Source organism: Eurosta solidaginis, chromosome 3, assembly GCF_040869045.1.
Source record: "Eurosta solidaginis isolate ZX-2024a chromosome 3, ASM4086904v1, whole genome shotgun sequence".
In the NCBI taxonomy this organism is placed as follows: domain Eukaryota; kingdom Metazoa; phylum Arthropoda; class Insecta; order Diptera; family Tephritidae; genus Eurosta; species Eurosta solidaginis.
Window position 1 is genome coordinate 8,188,568 of NC_090321.1, and position 26,609 is coordinate 8,215,176.

The following is a 26,609-nucleotide window of genomic DNA, read 5'->3' on the forward strand; positions in this document are numbered from 1 at the left end:
GATTCCGTGTCAGGACAGATCACGCAGCGTTGAAATGGCTTCTGCAGTTCCGTAATCCGGAAGGACAATTGGCACGGTGGATCGAGCGACTACAAAGCTACGACTTTTCCATTGAGCATCGGAAAGGTAGTACCCATGGAAATGCTGATGCAATGTCACGAAGACCATGTAGTTTGGAATGCAAGCACTGTTCAAAAGCCGAGGCTAAAGAAGACATTATAGATGTCCGGCTAATGAATATAACATGTACAGATGAATGGGACAAGGAACAGCTAAGAAAGTGCCAGCTAGAAGATGCAGATCTGTCACGTGTTATGCAAGGGCTCGAACGAAATGAAAGACCAAACAGAGAAGAGATGTCAGCAGAGAGTCCCATTGCGAAGTCATATTGGGCACAGTGGAACAGTTTAGAATTAATATCCGGTTGCCTTCATCGAGTATGGGAGAGTGAGGATGGTAAATACAAGAATAAACTGATAGTTGTTCCCAGAAAGAGGATTCCTGATGTGCTCAGCGAGCTGCATAATGGTCCAAGCGGAGGTCATCTTGGAATCACGAAGACGCTCGAGAAGATTAAACAGAGATTCTATTGGGTTGGTTGCCGTCAGTCGGTCACTGAGTGGATTGCGAACTGCGAGGTTTGCAGCAGAGCGAAAGGGCCCAGAACACGAAGTCATGGCCAGATGAAGCAATATAACTCAGGTGCGCCATTTGAAAGGATCGCTATGGATGTCGCCGGTCCATTTCCTACTAGCAACGGCGGAAACAAATATGTACTGGTAGTTATGGATTATTTCAGCAAATGGCCAGAGGTATACCCAATCCCAAATCAAGAAGCGGAAACGGTAGCAGAAGTGTTTATAAACAATTGGGTTGCAAGGTATGGTGTACCAATGGAGTTACATTCTGACCAAGGCAGGAATTTCGAATCAGCTGTGTTCCAGGAAATGTGTAAGTCATTGGGCATTCGAAAAACACGGACAACTGCATTGCATCCTCAATCCGATGGTATGGTAGAACGATTCAATAGAACATTGGAGGAGCACTTAAGGAAAGTAGTGGACAAGTACCATAAAGAATGGGATACCCGCATACCATTATTCTTGATGGCTTACCGATCAGCAGTGCATGAGACAACGGGCCAAACCCCTGCAAAAGTAATTTTTGGCAATGACCTTAGACTGCCAGCTGATTTGAAGTTTGGGATAGATGCCAATGCGGAGAGAAATGTCAGGAAATCCACTAGTGATTTGGAAGAAGAGCTAAGAGAAATACATGATCTAATAAGGCAACGAACAAAGATTATGAGTGACAAGATGAAAGCCAGATACGATAAAGCAATTAATTCAGAAGGTTTTCAGGAAGGAGATTTGGTGCTGTTATACAACCCACAACGTAAAAAAGGTTTGTCCCCGAAATTGCAGTGTAATTGGGAAGGCCCATACAAAGTTGTAAAACGAATCAACGATGTAGTGTACCGCATACAGACCATCGGTAAACCACGAACCAAAATGAAGGTGGTCCATTTGGAAAGGCTAGCAACATTTAGATCGAAAGATTTGTCTGATCGGGACGATCAGACTTAGGTGGAGGGCAGTGTCACGGATATTAGCATCACTAAATTATCCCATCACTAAGGCGATGCTAAGGCCATGCCAAGCAGTATTTACGTTAATAATTAAATCAAGTATACACATATATAAGGCAGCCCAGAGAGATGTCATACACAGATGCATTTAGTTATATGCCTATGTGCGCGCGAGAGACTGTAAACTACAAACATTCACATCAATAATTCAATCTTTATGTATCTACATAAACGAATAAATAATTGCGTCTACACATATGTACGTATACGAGCAGCGGAGCGGCAATGCACAAACACATGCATATATCTTATCTCAGTGGTCACAAGAGAGGGCAATAATTTGTGCACGTAGTTGTGGCTGGCAATTTTGTAGCCGAAACAACTAGTAACTTCTGGAAATCGAAGAGCCTAGAAGTATGCAGCGTAAACTATAAAAGCGGTGCAGGCGAGTAAGAAGTAATTCAGTTTGATTTGAGTTATCAAGCAGTTGCGATTAAGACGATATCTAGCGAGCAATAGCAGTATTATTTTGAATAGTAGAGTTTCATTGAGCTATCAATCAGTGTGGTTATTAAGCAAGCTATTCGTTGCACAGTTTGAGTGTATTGTGAAGTACTTTAATAAAGGCCATTTTGCATTATTACAAATTGGAGTTATTTATTCAACAGTTTAGTGATTCGAACTTAGCAGAGGATTGCAAATAAGAGGATTTGCAAGCAAATTCGTTACAATATGTATGTATGCATGCATAATAATAATTCAAAGTTTCCTTTGTACGAAATACTTATGATGAACTTTGAAGCTCCCAAAATCTTTTGGTTCTTTGCGATATTATGGACTATTCTTCTTCTGGCTTTTTATAAGGTCTTTGGAAAGAGTTTTTACCATAATTTCCTGATCTTTGGTATGCGTGGTCTTTTGGATGGCGTTTATTGGACGTATTAATTTCAATGGATGGAGATGAATTTGAACGGCCTTTATTTGGTGAAGTTTCAGAGCTTTTTCCATTATCTTCTTTTACACCCCCTTTACTTGCTGAAGTGTTATCAGTAGCACCTTCCCCAATTTGTTTTTGTTTACCTTTCGGGCTGCTTCGACCCCCTTTACTTGCTGAAGTGTTATCAGTAGCGCCTTTCCCACCTCGTTTTGAATCTGGCTTACAGATTGAAGAATCTGGACGAGATCTAACTGGTGAAGAATTTTCTGAAGGACGAGTTATTATACGGTCAGCTAAAAGAGCAGCAACAGGACCACCTTGTGGTTGAAGATGATCCCTATGAAGTTGAGAAGGATACATTTCGAGGCCAGTTTGACGAACACTGTTAGCTGAAACCTCGTTCACCATCAACACCAAAGCTACTAGGGCAGTTAGTAAAGTAATAATATCTCTCATTTCTAGTTAGAGACAAACTTGATCGAACTTATAAGAAGTTGAATATATAACTGTAAAAGGCTTGTCACCAACAGTTCTTTTATACAAAAAATTATAACTCCACATTTTATGCGCACAAAAGATTTTACTTGGAAAAAATATAAACGTATTGAAATTTGTTTGTCTATTCGTTAAGACTGTTTATTTAAGGTTGCAAGACAATGAGCGAAGTAAAGTTGTTTTCGTACTATTTTGTGATAACTTGAAAAAGAAGAAACAACGTCTGCTTACTTTATATTGACACGACACAATGGAAACCTTAATTTATATTTTGTTAGCAATTGTTTTTTTTTGATTTTCAGTTCAATAAATAAAGGAATTACTGATCAACATCACATGAAAGCCAGATTTTATTTAAGTTTTAATAAACAAAATATTTGTTTCAGAGTAAATGCCGTTAGCGTGTGCCATAAGTCTATGCACAGCCGCTAGCTAGGGACGAATTGAATTTTTAGGTAATCAATGGTCAAAATTCACAAAAACAAGCTGACAGGACGACAAGGTCACAAAAATCACTCTTTCTCAAAATGTCTCGCTTTATCAGACTATCCCACTTTACATTCTTTTAAAGTAACGCCTGAGCTCTGCTTTCAAGAGGTCAATAGAAATGTTGTTACTGCGTGAAAAGCCACCGAAATGTTTGAATTTGATGATATTGATATTATTGGCCTGAACAAACGCGCTGTGAGTTGTGCCTTCTCGGCATTAGATAAAGATGCAAAAGAAAGTGGGACTTGCTGAGTCCAAGATCGGCGCATTCGCGCCTTGACAGCCACTTTACTATTGACGAATGTACATTCGAGACTGTGAAGGATTTCGTTTATTTAGGACTCAGCACTAACAGCAAGAACAATGTCAGTTAAAAATTCAAACGAAGAATAACTCTCGCCAACAAGTGCTACTTTGGACTGAGTGGGCAATTGAAAAGTAAAGTCCTCTCTCGACGAAGAAACATCACGCTCTACAAGTCGCTCATCATTCCTGTCCTGCTGAATAATGGACGGTGTTGAGGGAAGATGAGATGGCTCTTGAAATATTCGAGAGAAAAGTTCTCCGGAAGATTTATGGTCCTGTCCGTGTTGCCAAAGGCGTGTATCAAAGGAGGTATAATGAGGAGCTGTATGAGCTTTACGCAGATATGACGATAGTGCAGCGAATTAAAACCCAAAGGCTTCGCTGGCTAGGTCATGTTATGCGAATTGACGAAGACCAATAAAGTTTTGGTCAGAGGAATAGGGAGCCCTCTAGTGAGTTGGAGAGACAGAGAGGAAGACTTGGTGCTACCAATTGGCGCCAGTTATCGCGAAACAGGGAAAGCTGGCGAGACTTGTTACGAAACGGCCAAATTGTTCAGGGGGCTGAACGCCAATTTATGATAATGATGATATATGGGATTTGATAGAGATAGAGATGCCAACAAGTTTGGTCGTATAAAAAATTTGGTTAGAATGGGGTAAAATTTTTCATATAAAATCGATAATCTGAGTTTCCAGTTTTATTTGTTGTTAGCGTTTCCTAGGTCCAAATTTATTTAAATTTCAAATGTGTTCAAAGCTTCTGTGCAAATTTTCGTTGATCCGCGAAGACAATTTCGGTCACTCACTATATAAGTACTTTGAACTGTGCTCAGTTACGACAAATCTCGTGAAAGCAGATTTCAGACAAAACTTTTCGAAAATGTATTGACCTACAACTTTATATTGCACAACGAACGTTTGAAAGTCTGATAAAGCGAAATATATGCGAAAAAGTGATTTGTGTGACCATTGGCCGTTGACTACCTAAAATTTTACTGGAGTCCATAGCAACCAGGTGAGCATAGCCGTATGTCACACGCTAATCCTAAAAAGTAAATATTATTTAGCGATCATGGGGTTTAATTATTAATTCCTTTATTATTGAACTGAAAAGCAAACAAAAGAATTGCTAACGAGAAGTTAATTAAGTCTTCATTGTGTCGTGTGAATAAATATAAATAAGGAAACGTTTTTGTTCAAGTTTTCAGAAGTTTGTATGAAAACAACTTAAATATTTATAATTTTTGCTAGTTGGGCCAATATTTATGGTAAACCTATAAAAAACAAAAATGTATTTTTGCTTTGTAATCATTAGACCGATTGTCTTGTCAGAGAACTTATTGTGGCGAATGTTGACATAACTATGCTGTTAGTAAATAATCACAACAACAACAAGTAAAGGTGTCTAAGTTCGGATGTAACCGAACATTATATACTCAGCGTGAGCTTCAATTGTACATTTAATTTCAGATAAATTACTTTTCTACATAACACGTGGCACCGCCCGTTTAAAAGAAAAATGTCTCTCCATTTCCTCTTACAATAAAACTTAATGAGTGAAATATCATTGATTCAAAACTATTTTTTGCTAAGTTATAGCTTATTATTCTAGTCTACGACCATTTTAAACTTGTTTTATATCTAAGCTGCCGTGGTCTTCAACCGATCCGGTCCATTTTACTAGAAATATTTTCTGCTATAAGGAAAATATGTGTACACAATTTCATTACGATATGTTAATTTTTCTTCGAGTTATGGCTCCCGAAACATAGAAAATTGCTTAGTCATAAAAGGGACGGTGCCACACCCATTTTCAAAAATTTTAGTGTTTTCCAATTTAATGATATAGATCAATTTAGAAAGTAAAATTCTATTGATACAAAGCTCTATTTCGCTAAGATATAGCTTATTTTATTCATCCACGACCCTTTTAAAAATCTTTTATATAAAAGTGGGCGTGGTCCTTAACCGATTTCCGGACATGGCTCAATCAAATTTTTTTCGATACTGATGATTTTGATATATGGAAGTCTATGTCTATCTCGATTCCTTTATACCTGTACAACCAACCGTTATCCAATGAGAGTTAATATATTCTGCGTGCAAAGCACGCTGAGTATAAAAATGTTGGCTTGCCTTGTCAGCCTTCCTTTCCTTCTCTAGTCTCTAGTCTCCATCTACATCTTTCTATCTCTATCTCACTCTCTTTTCGTCGCTCACTCTCTAACTACCTTCCATATTATTACTTTAGAATATCGGCTTGAAATAGTTGCTGAGATGTGGGGAATTGTTATTTTTTCTAGTAAGAGACGTCGCATCACCCGCTTTCCAAAATTCTATGCATCTTAGTCTAACATGAATCCAATAGCCTCGGAGTTATATAGAATAATTGAAACTATTCTTGTACGTGAAGCGTGAAAGCGCCCAGTCGAGTTAAAATCTATCTAATTTCTTAAGTTAAACCAAGTTATAGAATCTACGAAACGTGATAAAAATATTTTTGGAGTTTACTCCGAACAGATTTTTATACATATATACGTACAATATACGTAGTTAATTGTATTATCTCTCTTATTATATTCTTCATTTCACAATATTGATTAATAATAATTATCCGCATTGTTGCTTTCAGTAGGCTAACGAATATGCCTTTTTACTTGTTCCGTGCCCATGGTATTTATGTGCCGCGTGTTCTTATCTATCATCATGCGCTGATCTCCAACATTATGGGTTATTTTAACACACGGTGCCACGGAACGGTGCCAAGCTACATCCACATTCCATACACGAGAACACGAAGGATTGTTGTGACCATTACGCTGTGGTATTGTACTTTTCCTACAATGTTTACTGTCCATGTCGTAATCAACTTCGTTTGTGCTGTCTTCCGGCTCCATCTCCCAGTTGCTATTTGCACTGCCATTATCATCATCGCATTTTCGCGTTTCCACGCATTCTATACGCGCATCAGCTTCATTACCATATTCGCATTCCTTAACCTCTTTTCCATCTTGAAGTTTAGCTTCTTTGGCTTTACAAAAAATATTTCCCAGCAATGTTGTCAAGAAAGGCATATTGCAACAGAAATCCGAAACACCGCGTAAACAACTGAAAAGTTCAGACATAAATGACGGATTAATGAGGGCATAGACAAGTATGTTCATGCTTAGCTGTAGAGCATTCAATGTCAAACATATCATTTCTACGCGGCTCATTGCATCTAGATCCACACGTTTTGTATCTCCACCGAAGAGGAGATTGAGCGAACTTTTGCGTGATGTTAGGGCTGCGGGCATTTCACCAATCATATAGAGCACAATGAGAACTATAATTGTGATGGTTAATTTCATTTGATGCTGTGCGGAGTGCGATATTTGAGAGAAGAGGAAATGTAAGTATTGGTTCAGTCCAATAAGCGTTAAACAAAATCTCATTCCGGGGATCACCCAGCACTTACCTGATATCGCTTCTGTGTTGTTTTTGCGCTGCACTGCCCATACTTCCGGCATTTTCTGCTTTGGTTCGTCCATCGACGAAATGCTATAATAATGGCGACGTGTCCAATTATCAAAAACAAAGCTGGCAGTAGCGATAGCATAATGAAGGAAACCCAATTATGTATTTTATAATAACTATCAGTTAATAAAATAAAAATGTTGAAAGTTAATAGAAGCGATGCATCATGCATCCTAGTCTTCCCCGACAGTACTCACAGAACTGCCATGGGCCACACAAAATATTGGGACGTACAATTTAATTACAGTAAGGAAGCCAGGGCATATGGGAATAGATGGGAATGAAAAAACATATGAACTAGCTAAAAAGGCGCATCAATTGAAGCTTGTTCCGTAGACGTCCCAATTAGACTGGACGAGATTAAACGAAGGCGAGAGGTGTACATGATCGACCAAGCAGGAAAGGCGTGGGTTCAAGCGCGGGGCTGTAAAGGGTCGAAGATTATGTGCAGGTCTTACAACCTTAGACTAACAAAGCTGCTTCTGTCATTAAAACGAGAGGACTGTAGACTCATGACGGGTATTCTGACTGAACACTGCCTTCTGGCGTCAAATGCCTTTAAATTAGGCTTGGTCAGTGATAGAAGATATAGGAAGTGCGGGTTGGAGGAAGAAATGATCGAACACGTTCTGTGCTCGTGCCCTGCACTTGGCGGGATAAGACTCCAACTATTAGGAGTTATACAGCTGTCAGATCTAGAAGCAGCAAGTAGATTAAGTCATAGGGAGCTTCTAGTGCTTGCCAAAGGGACGGAGCTATTTTATAACATAGGTCCTGGTTTTTGATAAGGTTTTTTGTGTGGTCGTTAAAACAAACTTCTGGTAACACTACTCATTCAGTCTATGTAAGGTCCTCATGGACCGGCCGGTTCAACCTAACCTAACCTAAGGAAGTCAAGACCGATAAAGTTTCAACTTGTGTAAGCAAATGCTGGACTACTAAGAAAGAAATAACTCGATTAATCCACCTAATCATCCTCTATGCAGATGTACAGCGCCGGGCTTCCAGAATGTTGCTATCGCCTGGGATGAATGGACTTTAGTAGAAAAATAGAGTTTGGTTGGGCGGATTCCATCCCCTATATCCCCTTGTGATATGGAGTAAAAAGGTTGTAGAGGTACTTCGATACATTAAAAGCCTCCGCATACAAAATTCGGCTGAAAGGTCATGCACAATAGATCTACACAAAGCGATATTGGTGCTTCCAGTCCTAATAATAATATAATAATAATCAATCTTCGATCAAAAGGATCTCGATGCACTGCAAGAGGCAGGTGTTCGGGTGCCCACCTTATTTGCTTATCGGCTTTAAATCAGAATAAAGGTGAACGGCACGTGCGGTGAAGAGTTCTGACTGACAGTTGCCAGCGATATTACTATGCCTCTCACCCCAGGTTATATGTTTGCTACAATACTCGAGAAGACCGTTAGACCCTCGAGATCTGCACTACCCCATCCATCACCGTGCCAAGCAACCCTGCAAAGCATCACGAAGGGTGGTTGATGGCGATGATCGTTAACAACGATCGCTTGATCATCTGCATAGGCAACCACTGTCTTCTATATCCACCAGAAGCTCGTTTACTTAAATTTTCTATAGATTGTTGACAGTGGGATTGACCGGGATTGCGCCTCCCAAACTGCAAACCAATCTCTCAATGGCCGCCAGCAAGCTTGCCTTGAGTGTCCCAGAGAAGCTTTTAGGATACCTTGCTGCTAAATCGCACATCTACCGTTCGCGACTTAGCTGACTAAACAAATGTTTATTGAAGACAGGAATTGCTGACGAGTGAAGTTTCCGCCATCAGGACATTCTAAAGATAATTTTTCATGCAGCTAATTAGAATTACGGGCTCCGGCTTGTAAAAATAGTGTCAAACGGCAGTATTGGATGAGTGAGAATATGCTTCTGCTACTCGGTTACACGGTTAGGTCCAAGATTTCTCTCAGCTGGCAGATGGGAGGGCCGAGTGGAAAATGTTTAGGGTGTTTCATCGATATTGATGATCATTTGCCGTACATGGATCTAATAAATTTCGAAAAATAGCACCATTACAGTCCTTGATTGGCCATGTCGGGAGCGAGGTTGGGCAAAGACAGTTCGAGAATTCGGCCTCAAAGGCGAGACAGTTGCCCTTTGGACAAAACGATTGCCGACTTCCAATATGAACACGCCTTAAGGCTAACAGCAGGTTGGATGCAAAAGTCTGTTGGAGGATAGTTTGCATTTTCTTTTACTTATTCATCAAAGAGGAGAAAACAGGTATGACCTTAAAATGTATATAAAAATTTGTTCGTATTTACTTACTTGGTAACATATAATTCCCGTATACCAAAAGTAGCATCATTATGAACCACAAAAACAAAAAAATATGGTATGTTAAGTAATACCGCTACGAAGAGGATCACAACAATAATGCGTCGTGCCACTTTGCGACGACAGAAACGCGGCTGTCCACAACCATTCGCAACTCCATATCTCAAATAAAACCAGCGGTCACAACTGAGGGCGGCAAGTAGCAAATTAGCTGCACCAGTACTTATGCCGAATAATGGTATTTGGCATTGAAAGTCATACGTCATCCAAAATACATTACCGTAAAAAATACTACGCGATAGAGCGGTGAATGTGATGAGCAAGCAGGAAAAACAATCAAGCCAAGAAAGTGCAGCGAGATACGAAAAGGCTGATGGCGACATTTTCGGTCGCATAAAAACCACGGCATTCATAAAGTTGGCACATAAACCGAAAGTTGCTAGAATTGGTACAACAAAAGCATAGATGACATATGAGCCGAAGGTGGGTTCGGTGGGCCTCCATGAGCAATTAGCGATAGGAGTAAATAACTGTTCAGGGACGAATTCCGGATTTAGCAACAATCTCATATCACCAAGCATTTATGTTTTCAATGTAGTGTAATATATGAATTTTCAAAAATTTTAACAACAATTCTCTTTCTCTTCCGCAACAAGTTCACGCACTACGGAGAGTTTCTCCAAGTAACTGAATTCAAGTGCGTTATTATTGAGTGACACTGCTCATGTGGATTAGATTGTTATCAGCTTGCTGTTTGAGTGATAAGGTAATGCGCCTATTTGTATACCTAATTTATCAATAATGCGCCTATAGGTATGTTAGAATATGTTTGTTGAAATACTGATTAGTATGATAATGAATTAATAATTATTGTTCTTCGCTATCTAGGGGCGTGCAAGGATAGCCATCGTCTAGGCTAGCAAGTTGGATATCGGGCTCTCGGATCAAAGATTATACACTCGAACTTGGTAAGTAGGACGTATAAAGTCGACATAGAGTTATTTCGCTCAGGACTGATATAACGATATTTATACAAGGTGGAAATATCTTCAGTCCTGAAAGTTTGTAATATCTAGTGTCGCAGCTGCACTTTACAGGGGCAGAGGTGTGGTAAAATAAGTAAGAGGCGACTAAAATACCAAATAGATTCAAGGGGTTGCCAGCGTAATAAATATATTATCCAACCCAATTGTCAACCTCACCTATCCGTGGCGAATCCTGTTTCATTAACAGCCGATAATGTAATGGTTTTTAAAAGAAAATCGTGTAAAAAACAAGTGTAGAGAAGCGCCCATTAAAATATTTACACAAACTGACGGCCGATATAACGTTAGAAAAACTAGTGAAATCCCAAATTGTCGGCACAAAAATTGGAGAGGTAGTGCATCAACAATCCGCAGTATTTTACGGTCACATGATTTTCATGGTCGAGTTTCACTCAAAAATAAAAAATAAATAAAAATAAATGTAAGGCGCGATAACCTCCGAAGAGATCTAAGGCCGAGCTTCTCTTCCAATTTGCGTCGTGCTCCTCTTGATTTTCCCTACAAATTGGCCGGACGGGACCTACATGATTTTATGCCGACTCCGAACGGCATCTGCAAGGCAGATGAGTTTTCACTGAGAGCTTTTCATGGCAGAAATACACCCGGAGCGCTTGCCAAACACTGCCGAGGGGCGACCCCGCTTAGAAAAATTTTCTTCTAATTGAAAAACATTATTTCTAAAATTTTTGATGTTGCTTTGCCCGGGGTTTGAACCCAGGGCATCTGGTGTGGTAGGCGGAGCACGCTACCATCACACCACGGTGGCCGCCGTTTCACTCAAAAAGCCATTAATTAATTCAAAAAATAAGGTTGGTCGTTTGAAATTCGCCCAAAAACACCTTTTGAAGGATTCGACATTTTGGAAAACTGTATTTTTTTCTGACGAGTCAAAGTTTAATATATTTGGGTCGGAAGGAAGGTCGATTTTGGCGTAAGCCCAACAAACCACTTGATACAAAGAATTTACGTGCGGCTGTGAAACACAGCGGTGGGAGTGTTATGGTTTGGGCATGTATGGCTGCTTCGGGCGTTGGTGACGCTGTTATTGTTATTGATGGAATCATGGATAAGAACATGTATCTTAACATTCTAAAAGAAAACTTGCTTCAAAGTGCTGAAAAACTGGGTCAGTGGTTGATATGAAATTGTCCCCATGTAATGGAACCACCAGCGCAGTCTCCTGATTTAAATTTCATTGAGGATTTATGGTCCCTACTAGAAAAAAATATTCGAAAACACCATATTTCTAGCAAAGAAACCCTCACAGCAGCACTTCTCGAAGAAATGTCAAAAATTTCACCGGATTTAACCGAAAACTTGTCAGTTAAATGAAGGATCATCTAAAATCAGTTATCTCACAAAACAGTTACCAGACAAGGTACTGAGTTTACTTATAAATTCAAGAATTCGTTTTCGTTTCATTCTTTTATTGCTGCATCATATAAGCTGCTCATGTGAAATTACTTTTTTGTTTTGAAGGATTAAATAGAGAACATCTAGTACTTGAAATGATTTTTTAAATAAAAAACAATGCTGGTATTACTATGCCTTTTAATTATTTTGAATATCTTTTTCTAATCAAAAGATATGGACTTTGAAAGATTATTTTTGTGACTACTTCAACTAAGATGACACTCACTGTATACGTGGTTTCAATCTACCACAGGCGGACCGAACTCCTCATGGATCTCGGGGGTGGGAGGGTGGTACGGCTTAGAAGGTCGCTTGGTACCGCAACGTACCGGCTCTGCATCCGGCAAAGGACCATCAACATCGATGACTACACAGCTACAACAACAACAACAGAAAGGTTAGTGAGGGGCAGAGGGACAGCACCTACATGTCGACCCCGAACGACATGGGGCATGGCATAAATACACTCGGAATGTTTGCTAAACCACGACCGAGGGTCAACCCCGCTTATAAAAATTTTACTCTAGATGAACAATTTTTTTTAATAATGTTTGATGTAACTTTGCTCGGCAGTTGAACCCAAGACCCGAAGCACGCTACCACCACACCTAGGCGGCCGTCGATAACTTTAGGGTTCAATGGTGAAAAAGGATCGGGATATATGTACATAAACTTGCGTATATATATGTTATAAGAGTTGAAAAATAGTTTGATTGGGCCTGGTCCGTCCGTCCGTCCGCGGTTACCATTTTGATAATACCTCTAGCTCTATCTTTAACTACTATTACAACGCGTAATTCTCAAAAGAACATAAATGCTACATCCAAAAAACTATTATTTTATTCTATCAAAACTGTGTTGAATACACAACCGGACTTTTCATGACCCATTGGCGTACTTCACATTACAAGGAAATTACAATATAGCTGCCAAAACAGTTTTTTTTTTTTGCTTCCTGAAAAAATGAAAATGTGCTGATAGAGGGTATTGAATGTAAGCCGACGATAAATTTAATTATTTAATTGTGCGTCCCTGTATTAATCTTTCGCCAAAAAAAAAAAAAAACAGAACATCGATGTAATTATTTTATTAAATTCCGATGCTTAACTTAATATATTGGTAATCATAATTGAAGCATTAACGATATTCTACGATTAATACTTAATATTTAAGAGCTTTTATTAACTATTTTACAACAATATATTGACTATATAAATTAATTTGCTAATTATAATATATTTCTTAATATATATTTTGATGAGACAAGTACGAATGACTGAATTCCTAACATTACATTTTTTGGGTTAAAGCTGGAAATTAATGAATTGATGAATGATGAGTAATGAATGAAATTTCCGCCGATTGTTAATAGCCGATAAAAGCTGCTTTAAATATATATGTTATCATCTTCAATATAAGGATAGAACGTGTCTTCTGCACTATTATGTTGTTTGCAACAAATCTCTCTCCTTTTTCATTTCGGCAGCAAACGCCTTAGCGCGCTAGTCATGTGACGCACACGCGCCGCATACTCAAGCAATCAAACAACACTTGAATTGCGCTGCAGTTGCACTGAAGAAATGCTCATTACTTCATTATCATCTTCACCATCAATATCCTCAATGCGTACAGCGTCGGTGATATTCATGCCAGCACGCACAATAACATCGCCACCACCACTCTTTAAATTATCATCGTTGTCATCATCATCAAATGTTGGCGTCTTTATGCGATTACGTATGATTATATCACGTTCAACTGGTGGTTGTAAATGTAATGGATTTGTTGCAACTATGTCCACAGGGTCCATATCACGCCCCTGCAAGCCTAAAGTTAAATTTACTTTGGATTGTTGACCGACGGTGAGGCCAGTATTTGCAGGAAGTTTTGCTGTTGCGGTAGGTGGACGCAAACGCGCCGGATCGAGAAGTGAATGCATTTTTGTTTGCTTTTTTGGTGTGCGTGCTGGTGATGTTTTGCGTGAGCTTACAAGTGATTTTAGCTGTTTGGCGCTAAGGTAAGAAATGGAGGCTGATTTCTAGCTGTAGTTGAGAAGGGCATAAAGGACTTACGCTTCAATTAATTTCAATAATAAACGATGATATGATTCATACTCCTCACTACCAAATTCATTGGGATCGTGGCGTGCATGCTCGTACATATCACAAAATTGATGTATCATACGTTGCTGACCCGAGCCATTTAGAGTGGTCGCAGAAAGTGTTGTTAGTAGAAAGGCGCGTAAACTATCATATGGATGACGCATGCTGCCATCGCTGCGCATTATTTCTGTTTCTATAAAAAAATATATTAAAAAAGTACTTTTTTAGAATCTCAAAGATTTAAAAAACGGTTTTCACTTACCTAAAATTTTTACATCATCTACAGCTTTCATGCGATAATAATAGGGAGGCAGCGGTTGGTCCGTTCGCAAAATATATTTATCCTCAGACCATAATAGTCTAGGTTCTTGTGCTATTTTTTGTATACAGTCAAGTCGGCGTTCAATCTCTCTTCGAAGTGTCTGAAATACATGGTATAGTTAATAGGTATATATATATATATATAAACATAGAAGCGTATCCCCTTATGAACAAACCTTCTTTGCATCATTTCCCACAGGCACATGTGGACCACGTCGGCTACGCAATGTAAAACGCATAATTTGTCGCTTTGCAAATATAAACAACATCACAAAAGTCAGCACTCCACCTCCAATTATGATAATTATCATAACACCAGAGAGTTGCTCCATTTTGATTTCAGCTTCTCTTGCAGAATAGAAATGGATTTGAACACCTGTTAGGCGCTAATATATTACGTTATAACCGAATACCTTTTAATTATGATTTTCTAACGCTTTTCAACACAATTTCTTTACTTTTAAAATTATATCCGCAATCAAATCTATTCAACTCCAATCAATTCCTTCAGATAATTTCCCTACAAAACAGCTGTTCCAAAAGCAAAACAAATTATCTTCATTGTGAATGCTCAAGCCAGGGTTGCCGACAGAACAATGAAAACGATGTTTCCGATTTATCGATTTAAAACAAAATATGCGATAACTACTTAATCACAAATCACAAAGAGAAGATTGCGCATTCACGAGTTCAAAATTGCTTCGTTCTGCGCAATTACGTCACACTTGACCGCTTGAGCGAATGAAAGAAAGATAGAAAGAAACAAGAGCTAAAGGAAAATGACGTAAAAATTGCCCATTAAAAACAGCTACTCTTTTGTTTACATGCGCAATGCGCAATCTTGTGTGTGTGATTTGTGCTACTTAATCACCATATAGGTCAGGCCCCAATGCCAAAACTGTAAAAGCCTTTCCACGCGACAAATAATTGAGGTTCGATATAATACAATACCCAATTCTTGTTTTTCCCTGTTCGAGCGGCGCTTCTTGAATGTTGTTTTGACTTTCTGTCAAACTTCTATGAATATTCAATAAAAGGTAAAAGTCTAGAACCGCGGTCGACTGATAATACGAATCCAAAAATATCGGGAGGGGTGTCAAACGATGCGACCTGACCTCGTCCACATTAATACAATGGTAGAGGACAATAATTTTGGCTATGTAAGGAGTTGGATAAACATAGGGTAACGTTTTAATTGTGTGGCCGAACGAAGCCAATGCAGAAAAGGGTTCGGCCCAAAAATACTATGGATCCCACCCCCGTTTTTGAAGAGATAATTTTTTTTCGTTTTTTTGTACATAGTTTCTGATAGACGCAAGGTTTTTTCCAGCTTCGCTTTACTGATAGTGAGTCCAATACGCCTCTTTGCAGTCTACGGCTGTTGTAGACTTTGGCCCCTATTATGAGCATTATTCGATCTTCGCTGGCAATCGAACATCGAAAATCGAATTTGAAATTGGTATTATGACAACTCATCTCTGTCGAAATTTTCGTTGTGTATCTAATTTTCAAGCGAATAGAAATTTGTAGTCGATGCTGTATCGAATAGAAAAAGAATTGTTTAAAATGTAAGTTTTTTGTATTTATGTTCTACTTTTTTACTACCTACTAGTAATTTTAAACTATTTGAATTAATTTTATATAGGTCCAAGGTCGTGAGTACAAAGCAACAGCTTGAAAGACTGGTTTCAATTATGGAACAAAATCCCCATATAGCACATTATAGAAATGCAACTTTGCTTGATGCAGCTCAGCCTCCTCGTAATTCAATTTTATTCATCTTTCACAAATATAATTTTCCAAGACATTCAACACCTTTGATAGCACCACAGACACAGTCGGCTGGGCAAGTCCGAGTGCATTTTCGTTTCCAACGCTCAGTTGGAGAACTGTTGCCAAAATTAAAAAATATTAGGAATAGATTCGGCTCTTGTGCATTACTGCAGCAGTTCATCTGTACTGGACAACAAGTCCATGAACGCTTCTTTGGACAGTCTGAAATTTTGAATAAATCTATAAACAAAACTTATAATTTCAACAATTTAACAACTTATTTAGAAAGCTACACTTACGTGGTGGAATTCACTTCCAAAGGATTTGAACCATCTTACCCGTCTCCTACTTCTGGCTAGCTCCAGTAAGCTTTCCTCTTCATCTGACGAATCATCAAACCACAATTTCGTTGTAGTCATACTTTTATTTTTAATATTTGCATTTAATAACTAGTTCCGCTTTTGTTTATTTATTCTATTTTATTTGACAGAGTATTGGAAATGTGCTATTGTGAACTTTTGAATTTATCGAAATTCACAATAATGCTTGCCTTCATCGAACGCGCGTCGTAATACCGAATGAAAATTCGTTCGATCAGCTCTTTCGACCACAGTCGAAGATCGAATTTGTCTCATAATAGGGGCCTTTATCCGATGAAAATTAAAGAAATTAATGATTTTAACTTAATAGGACACAGGGTTCAGGTACATCGAATGAGAACATTTGTTTCCAAATCTTTATATGAAATTTGACCTAATTCAGCTCTTTGTTCGAGGCTCCGCGTGGACTTAGTATACCCATGCATACTTTGACTGGTGACGCAACGAAACGAGTTGTTCCCCGGCTTATCCGAAGCGCGTATGTTTACCATAACTTTGTTCGGGTCGACACATTCCACCAAAAAACTGCAAAAGAACAAACAAAAAACTAATTCCATTGGTTGGCTCTGCGAATATTGATAAGTCTCAATGATAGTGCTACTCGAATTTGTTACCTGCCCTCATAGGAGCCAGTTTTCTAAGGGTTCTTTGGTTGCAATGCAAATTCCCCAACCACTTGTCAAGCTTACCTATATCAGATGAATCCTGTTACAAATATGAATGTATAGATACAGATTTTTTGGAGGTTCAAGTTTATAACGATAGTGGGGACTAGAGGAGCGAGGGATGAGCGAGAAGGTTAAATGTGGTCATATTGGAACGTTCCCGATATAGTCGTGCAAGTACCCGAATGGTGTTAGTCTCCGGAACTTACTGGATATATATCCGGCAATGGACTATCATCAGGGACAACATTTCGGGGGAATATCTTTATTGTTACAACTCTTTATTTGATGACTATTTTGAAGTCAGTGACCACAACCTCATTTGACTTCCCAACAAGCATGGTTTTTGGCTTTAAGTTTTCTATCAAAATTCCTCAGTTAGCCTTTACGCCGCCGTGGTGTGGCATGCTCAGCCTACCACACCGAAGATCCTGGGTTCACACCCCGGGCAAAGCAACATAAAAAAATTTTATAAAGAAGGTTTTTCAAATAGAACAAATTTTTCTAAGAGGGGTTACCCATCGGCAGTGATTTGGCAAACACTCCGAATATTTGTCTACCATGGAAAGCTTCTCAGTGAAAACTCATTTGTCCTGCAGATGTTGTTCGGAGTCGGCATAAAACAAGTAGGTCCCGTCCCGCCAATTTGTAGGACAAATTAAAAACGAGCACGGTGCAAATTGGAAGAGAAGCTCGGCCTAAAATCTCTTCGGATGTTATCGCGCCTTACATTTATTTTTATTTTTTAAATATATAAATAGTCAAAATTGACCCCTCTCCTGAAACCTGGAATAAAATAATAATTGACGCCCGTATACCTACGAAGAAAATTCGGCGGAGCTTCTTTTCCAATTAGTGGCTTCCATTTGAATTTTTTTTCAATATGGTCATATTAAATCGTTCCCGAGATGGTCGGGTTGTACCATAATGGTGCTTGTTACCGAAACGTACAGGATCTATATCCGGCAAAGGACCATAAACATAGATAACACTCCCCAAAACCTTCGGGGAGTGCCCTTATCGCTACAACAAAAAAAAAAAAAACCACCTTGTTTGGGAAAACTTTTTCTAGGTACTTAAGAACGCCGATATGCTAACAATAATGACTTGCCGTCTTGTTGAGGAACAATTTGATATATTCGCTATTTCAAAAGTCAAACCCTTTAGCCATATGTTTTACCTTTGGGTAAAATGTAAAACATCGGGTTTTGGGGGTTGATATGCAGACCACCGGGGAATTCAACCCTTTGCTTATGTTTATGTAAGGAATAGCAACCATTATTGTTTAGTTTTGGTTATTTTCATTTATTCGTTTTTAGTTTATTTCGTTTACATTTGAATCATATTATATATTTCATCAATTGTGGCATATATGGTTTAGCACATTTATAATTTCAGCAAATTTTTGAGTACCTAATCGAGTTCTGTTTAATTTCTGGTCATCCTTTTAGCACAAATTTGAATTTATTATAGAATAGATTAGGGTTAGTTCTTACATTTTTATTTTTAAAACGATCATTTGGTTTTACCAACGTTACCCAGCGTTTTGATAACTTTTTTTTGTATAGTTTCTCTCATCAATTCTGAAAAATTACATAATACGCTATTTTTTGTCAGATTTTTATTAAGTAAACTATATAAGTTTTAAAGTTACATTTTCATAATTAGATGTTTAATTAATAATACAAGAGTAATCCAAATAAAATATTCAAAAAGTATACAGATTCTAAGAATATTGAATGTTTAGTTTTTAATTATGTATACATTTCTACAAGCGACACCCAAAAAACGTGCTAACCTGACATATTTTTCGCATTTTTCACACGAAGCTCAATATAAGGTAAAATTATAATTCTACTTTTTGCCTATTTTATGGCTTATTCTCACATTTATGGCATGTAAAAAGAAATAACTACTTGGAAGAAAGCTTATTTAACAGGTAACGTTATTTACTCGCTTTCAACAAAAATAGAAATATAATTCGTCTCTCGTTTTATAAATATTTTTTAAGTTTTCTTTGGGTACGGAAGCAGACGAGCGTTCAAAGCAGCGACAGGATTCAGTAAGGTGAACTTTAATATGTACCATATTTTTGACATAGTTTGTATGAGAGAAATATGTACATTTTAAAACTCATACGTACAGAATCCAGTACCAGAAACGGATTGAAAGGCTTTTTTTGCAGATAGCTCAACTGAAATCATGACAAAAAAATCAACTTAAGTAACTAGGTACTTTGTTCTAATTGTAAATACGGCCCATGTTCCTAAAGGTATAGGCTTTTCAGATAAAGATTATAATAAAGTTTTAGATTGGAAAAACTATACATACTTAAGAGTTTAAGCTGAGTTTATCGTAAAAATATTTTTTTTATTATTTCTTTGAAACTTATCTGCATTAAATATTTTATTTCGTTTTCATTTTTATGGCTGCTAGTTAAGTTCTGGTAAATTTTAGTTAGTCGTGATCATTTGGGCTGTCCTGCCAATTTCTGGTTACCATATTACCCGAACATAATGGCGCACAGTCATAGTCAAAATAAAATAGGTTTTAAATTTAGTTACAGCCTTTTTGGCAGAAGACTGATAGAAAATTATGTAAAAAAGCTGGGGTGGCTTTCCATAATTCGATAGTCGACACTCTTTAGCTCGATACTTTAATTCGATATCGAGCGCTCGACGACACAGTTTTGGTTTACGTATTTCAATTTGAGTACATTTTTCTCGTGTATCAAAGCGTGTTTCGAAAGTATATTGGAATTATTAAAATAATGTCAATAGGGAAAAGCGTTTCTTTGCTGACTCCTTAGCTTAAAATTGTTCCTCAAATAATCGCAAAAACATTAAAAACTCTAACTTACGAAAAACAATTCAACACCTAAGGTGTTATCGAACGTTCGATAAGACGCGACGAGATTTTGTGTTACGGAACGCAAAAAGGATTACTTGATACTCGTTTTTGTTCGATATAGAATTATGGAAAGCAGCCCCTGTAACGAAATTTAAAACCTATTTTATTTTGACTATGACTATGCGGCAATGAATATAGAAATAATTAGGTCATTGTGATCCAGAAATTTACCAGTCACCAACAGTTTTGCCCAAATGATACATTTTTTAAGAAAAATTATTTATTTGGGGTAGTCCATCCCATTTCGACCAATTTTGAACCCGACTCCTTTAGAATTGGCTGAAAGTTTTTCTTCTTTTTCTAGCTTACGAAAGACGTTTTTCAGAATTTTTTCAAATTTTTTCATCCAACTCAAAAAAAGTTATGAATTTTAAAAAAACGCCGTTTTTATTTTCAAAATGCTATAACTTTTTCAAAAATTGACCGTCTGGGATCTTTTTTTTTAAATTTGTTTTTAAATGTACTTTTCGGAAAAAATACAAAAAAATTTTTAAAGTTGTTTTTTGTAATTTTTCAGTTTTTCGAGATTTTTTGAATTTCGCCATTTTTTTTCTCATAAAAAACTTCAATCAATTCCCCCACTAATCCCGGAGTGGGCCGATTTTTTTTTTTATTTAATTGAAAAAAAAAAAAAAAACTTTAAACATTTTTTGGTATTTTTTCCGAAAAGTATATTTAAAAACAAATTTAAACAAAAAAAAGATCCCAAACGGTAAATTTTTGAAAAAGTTATAGCATTTTGAAAACAAAAACGGCATTTTAAAATTCATAACTTTTTTTGAGTTGGATGAAAAAATTTGAAAAAATTCTGAAAAACGTCTTTCGTAAGCTAGAAAAGGAAGAAAAACTTTCATCTAATTCTAAAGGGGTCGGGTTCAAAATTGGTCGAAATGGGATGGAATACCCCATATATATGTATGCATATCAATTCACTTCATAACCTGTTTTATTACAGTATCAATTTTTTGTAAATTTAACTAGATTGTGTTTGCATTAAATAACTGTATGTTCATTGTATATTATTTTTTAGTTTAACTGTATATCATCAATATTTATGGACTTGCATGAAAATTCAAAGAGTTTAAATTACATTTTATATATATTCTTTTATAAAATTGCTTGCTGTCTTAGTATGTTGTATTGTAATTTAAAATTACTTTAAGGTAGCTTTCTCTCGCTCATTCGATTTTTTTCGTAATGATAGCTTTAATGCTTGTGATAACAGTAAATATATATCAATGTTGATTTAGGCAAATTTTAGTATATATAATCTTAGTCTCGCTTTATAAATAAATATGCACACTTCTCTGAGTGTGAAAACCCCCTCAACTTCAGTGAAATCAAATTGTTTTCGGAAGAGTTGTGATTAACTCGGAAATTGTTGTAAAACAAGTATTTTCCCTTGTAAAAACTGTCAAACAAAATCACCAGCTGTTCTCACTTTCCATGAAACCAAGTAAAATATTACACATTAAACACTCGCTCTAACAATAACATATTTACTAATAAATAGATCCTCTAGGACTTTGAGGAGATTCGAAATTTAATAATAATACATCACTATGAAATTTCCTTGTCAAGTTTTAATAGTGTTTGGATTTGGTTAGAGGATGCAAATATTCATCTAAGTTTATATAAATATTGTGTTGATCTTCGTTTTGAATCGTCATTCTTTTCTTATATTACATTTGCTGTCTAACTCTTCAACTACAAATTTATCTACTTATATTATTCAACCTCGAATAGTACTAAATATCGCGAAACAGAAGATTCAAATGTGGTCAAGAGGTTGAGCGCATCATAATTTTTTTTTACATCACTTGTGCGCTCTTTAATGCTTTATAGTTGACCTCCTCATAAACCTTTACCTTTTGCATCAGTTGAATTGTAACATACTTTTAAACAGCGCACGGTGGGGTATTTGTTCAATCTAGCTGGCCAAAAATCGATTTTTCAAAGTATTCCAATTTTTTTTTGAATATACTCTCTGGTTTTCCTAGATGACCACTGAATAGTATACATACCCCAAAACCCACCTGCAACGTCAAATCAGCTAACCGCGTACATCTAAAGTTGTATAAAAATTGTCTGCAGTTCGATGTATTTTAGGATTAAAAAGCAATATACCATTCTAACCTAAATACTTGTTCTCTTGTTTAGCCTTCATCAAATCTAGTTACGTTTTCGTTTACGACAGGTAAATGTGTTTTTAATTCATATGTTAGATTTTTTATACCGTATGTTTTAACTGATTTATTCTACTTGTAATACTACTACCTTTTAATATTAAATTTTTTAAAAACCTTTCAAGCAAAAAGATATATCTTTTTTTCATGGCATATCATGTCATTATTTGGCAATACATAAGCATTGTGAATGATAACTAAGTGTGATATCTTCTGCATAGACGTCAAAATTCCAAAGTGTTGGTTCACCTGATTTATAATTGACTATCCCTGTCTCATTCTATATCTCTTTCTATCACCCGCTGAAGATAGGCGCCGCCATATTGAACACCCTGTCAAAACGCTAAAAAGTAGCCATATTGAACATCCTGTCAGGCAGTTGACAGATAAGATATCACACTTAGTTATCATTCACAATGTACATGAGCTTGTGTTTGTTTCAAAGTTTAATAACAAAAACGGCTGCGCATACCCGCGATTTTTTGAGTGGTGACCAATTTTGTAAGAGACTGTAAAATGTAATACTATATCCATGTACCAAATTTGATTCAAATCGACTAAGCCGTTTCCGAGATGGTAGTGGATATACAAAGAAATATATAAAAGAAGGTGAGGTGGCAACCCTAAGTGGCAGCCCTACTTAAAAGTATCAATAGAAATTCGGAGTAAAATACCATCTCTTTGTTACCTATATTGACATACATATATATCTCATGTAATGCCAAAAAATGACTCCGGGTCCCTCCGAAACGGGGGGCTCTATCCATAGTTATTCTGCGCGGAACATCGTGAAATTACTGTCAAATATTTCCTTTCATAACAATGAAGTGAGACAACTACTTCTTTAACAGAAATAACTGCTGTTTTAGTTTTGGCCAGCTAGATTGATCAAATACCCCACCGTGCAGCGGTGGTAACCGCATCAGTAGAATCATTGTATTTCTACCACTCAAACGAATGAAGTTGTTTACGTATAGTTAGTCAATCAGTCGGTCTACCATCCAGTAGAAGTTGCATAAAATTCCCGACCATTGCACTAAATATGCGAGTGTCCTCAACTACTAACTTATATTTACTGATGATGATTGAGTGAGTATAATCAGCTGAATACTTGACGTAGGCGTGCATATATTAGCTTTTGTCTCTTAATACATGTATACTATTTATACTTGTACAACACATTTGTCAGGTAATAAGGTCATCAATGACCTGTCAACAACTACTTTCGACACAACTGCTAAGTTGCCACTTTTTATTTGTACGATTCGTGCGTTTACCTCATGAAACATCACTTTATTAAAGTTTGACATAATTTCTAGTATTGATTTACTTTTGATACTCTAATTATCATCATCTCATTAACAGCTAAATGAAAGTTTACTGGGCATAGCAGCGTATGTTTGTATGTGTGCTGTTTTATATAAGTAAAGTTTTGCATTTTTGTGGTTTCGCAGATCCTTTCTCGTCGGCATATTAAGTACACACTTAGTAACTAAACAAAGCGTGCAATAAAACAAAGTTAAGTATTTTAATATATAACAGAAAGAAAAAAAATCAACGCAACTTCAACTAAGTATACGCTTTTGATGAGTTGAATTGTTAAAGGGAAATGCAAACTAAAAGCTTTGTTTATTCGGTAACTGGACTTATCCAAGATTAATATACCTAGTTTTTTGAAATTTAACGATTTTTTTTGACAAGCTTTATATTGATGACGCTTAATAAAATACCTTAAATAAACTTTGCCTTTAAACTTAGAGATTTTATGGAAAATCTATAGAAAAAGCCAATACTGTTTTTCTTCAACCGCGTCATTTTTGATTAAAAATTCAAAATATAACGTATTTTCTAATAGAAATCGCATTTCCGAATGTAGTCATTTAAGCGCGTTTGGCCTGCAAAAGCGATCTAATCATAAAAACTTTTTGGAACGCATTTTGTGGATCACATTTTTCACATTTCCTTACTAAAATGCACCCCGCAAGAACATTATGGTTAAATAACGTGCAATTATATGAGTACTATACCCGAGTTATAGACAGCAGTTTCCACGAGTAGTTTATAGCCAAATTGGCAATTATACCAGAAACTGATGTCGAGCGGAGGATAACAAGACCAAACTCATGTTTAGGTAAAACTTTGCATTCCTATTTTTTTTTTTTATATCAAAGCCCACACCAATTCTAAACTCGATTTTAGCCTTCTAAGGAAACGAAAGTTAAGGTAAGTTCCAAACTTTATTTGAATTTGAACTTCAACTTTTTTAAGGTAAAACTAAAACACATGCTCGAAATGCGCTAGTGGGATTTCCACTAAAATATGCACACTTATAGAGAAGTTGAATAAAATTAAACTACATTTCGAAAATATAATTTTGAAAAATTTTGTTTTTTAAATATTTAAGTCACATTTATTTATATATTCTTTTAGCAAACTAACATACATACATATCTAAAAAATTCGTTACTCACATATACATAATGTATTTTATCTATATGAATTACAAAATATTTATATATAAACTAATACACATTTAAGTAAATACATATATATAAATCGTATTGCAAATATAATAAAATCTTTTGCTTTTCTTCTGTTTCCAATAAAATCGATGTTGCTATTTTATGATTCTATGCTAGAATACGTTTATAGCTTACCTATTTTTCTCGTAATATGCTTAGTTATTTTTTAATTTAGTGATAGTAGTCATAGGTCTATTGTGATTATAATTCGATAGGGGAGTAATGTGTGGTTTCCAAATAAATAGTTATTGCAGAAATTAAAGTCAGCATTTGCACGTGATGCCAGAGTTTTTTTTATTTGTATTTCCAAAAGCCAAAGTACTAAAATTTGTTTAAGAAACATATAATCCTCATTTATGAAAAACATGTTTTCTTAAAAATTGTTTTAAAAAGGAGAAGTAAAATTTGACTTCCTCGGCCTTTCAGTAGCGCCGATTATTTGAGAAGAGGCTTGAATTTAATAAAACGTACGCCAATTTGAAGCTGAATAGGGCATAGAATTAAAAAAAAAATAGCAAAAAACCTACTAAACTGATTATTTAATTTAAAGTTTTACGTTCATAAATATTTAAAGTTTAAATATACAAATACTTTTTGTTTTCATTATTCAATTATTATTACTTAAGCCTACAAAATTTGACACCTAATTAGTGGTTAGTTAAAATTTTAATATCTCAAATTTGTTTTCATTTTAATACGTTTTTGACGTTTTTCACTTTATAATTTATTATAATCATTGACTGCTTTACATAGGCAGCATTTTAAAGTAATTAATTTCCCTCGATGAATATTTTATTCTTGCTATTATCTTATATAGTATGTATATGTATGGTTTTGGTGCTTTCACTCGGACTTTTTACTAATTTTCTCATTATGTAATGAGCGTTGACATGTGCGGCTGAGTTTCAGTTTTATCTCAAAGAGTGGATTTAAGTTCCGTTTATAAATTCTATTTAACTTGACGGCTTTTTTTTCAAAATTTTATATTCAGTTTTTTCAATTTAAAATATGTTTGCATCTCATGATTATTCTGTTTTTTACTTTACAAATTATACTTTTCTTATTAAAATAGCATTACTTTATTAATTGTGTGTTTTTAAATAGTTTTTTTGCTTAATTTATTAGCTCAATTTTCCTAAAACTCTTGCGCTTACTTTATTCCTTTGACTACTTTTGCTATTCCACAGCAGCTTAAACAGTTTTGCTTACTCAAATTCAACTTTTATAGTTTTTTTCACTAGTTAAGATTGAGTATTATATTTTTAAGCAACATTCAAAATTTAGATATAGTTTTACAAATTATTTTTGGTTGCCTTTACTACTATTACCATATCGCGCACCTTATTGATCATCCTCTGGTGGCATTTTGGCCAAAGTCAGCAGAATCATCGTGAGTTCCTTCCGCGAAATTTTACCATCCTTATCATAGCCCACACCACGCAATATAGTCTCCTCGAAGGCTTTCAGATCTTGGGCGTCATAGTCATCCTGCATTTGTGAGTAGAGTAAAACAGGAGAAAAATAAGTATTTTAAAATAGAGCTAAAATTGTTATCGAGAACTAAGGCCCAGTTTCTCAGTGCTTTATTCAAACTGCAGTTAGAGTTGCTTGGCGTTTTATTTTGATAATTTGGCCTTTTAT

The 26,609-nt window shown here is 36.2% G+C and overlaps 3 protein-coding genes across 10 annotated transcripts in view; all 3 read right to left on the reverse strand.

Annotated features, from left to right (window-relative positions):
* Window positions 1-4,901: 4,901 nt before the first annotated feature.
* LOC137245840 (uncharacterized) lies at window positions 4,902-10,231 on the reverse strand. The gene is made up of 3 exons (XM_067777058.1): window positions 9,642-10,231; window positions 7,275-7,449; window positions 4,902-7,173 (listed from the first exon to the last, which is right to left on the reverse strand). The coding sequence occupies exons 1-3, from the start codon at window positions 10,229-10,231 to the stop codon at window positions 6,454-6,456; spliced, it is 1,485 nt and encodes a 494-aa protein (XP_067633159.1). The 3' UTR covers window positions 4,902-6,453.
* A 2,977-nt stretch (window positions 10,232-13,208) lies between these two features.
* On the reverse strand, window positions 13,209-15,063 carry LOC137246204 (protein C1orf43 homolog). Of its 2 annotated transcripts, none has more exons than XM_067777289.1 (5): window positions 14,946-15,063; window positions 14,709-14,880; window positions 14,474-14,633; window positions 14,182-14,404; window positions 13,209-14,121 (listed from the first exon to the last, which is right to left on the reverse strand). In XM_067777289.1, the coding sequence occupies exons 2-5, from the start codon at window positions 14,862-14,864 to the stop codon at window positions 13,650-13,652; spliced, it is 1,011 nt and encodes a 336-aa protein (XP_067633390.1). In that variant the 5' UTR covers window positions 14,865-14,880; window positions 14,946-15,063; the 3' UTR covers window positions 13,209-13,649. The 2 variants fall into 2 exon arrangements, with proteins under 2 accessions (XP_067633390.1, XP_067633391.1); XM_067777290.1 differs by having other exon boundaries at window positions 14,709-14,875; window positions 14,946-15,061.
* A 3,565-nt stretch (window positions 15,064-18,628) lies between these two features.
* Window positions 18,629-26,609, reverse strand: part of Cbp53E (Calbindin 53E) — a 262,990-nt gene continuing 255,009 nt past the window's right edge. For all 7 annotated transcript variants that reach the window (XM_067770606.1, XM_067770610.1, XM_067770604.1 and 4 more), the window contains one exon: window positions 18,629-26,456. In XM_067770606.1, the coding sequence (XP_067626707.1) occupies window positions 26,310-26,456 (147 nt within the window). In that variant the 3' untranslated portion in view covers window positions 18,629-26,309. The remainder of the gene's footprint in view (window positions 26,457-26,609) is intronic.

Bases quoted from the DNA above. Each gene is read 5' to 3' on its own strand.
- LOC137245840 (XM_067777058.1), bottom strand. From the start codon at position 10,231: ATGCTTGGTGATATGAGATTGTTGCTAAATCCGGAATTCGTCCCTGAA. The intron at 7,450-9,641 runs GTAAGTAAATAC...ATTAACTGATAG, and splicing joins CGGGAATTATATGTTACCAA to TTATTATAAAATACATAATT. The intron at 7,174-7,274 runs GTAAGTGCTGGG...CACTCCGCACAG, and splicing joins CAACACAGAAGCGATATCAG to CATCAAATGAAATTAACCAT.
- LOC137246204 (XM_067777289.1), bottom strand. From the start codon at position 14,864: ATGGAGCAACTCTCTGGTGTTATGATAATTATCATAATTGGAGGTGGA. The intron at 14,634-14,708 runs GTTTGTTCATAA...CATGTATTTCAG, and splicing joins TGGGAAATGATGCAAAGAAG to ACACTTCGAAGAGAGATTGA. The intron at 14,405-14,473 runs GTAAGTGAAAAC...ATTTTTTTATAG, and splicing joins AGATGATGTAAAAATTTTAG to AAACAGAAATAATGCGCAGC.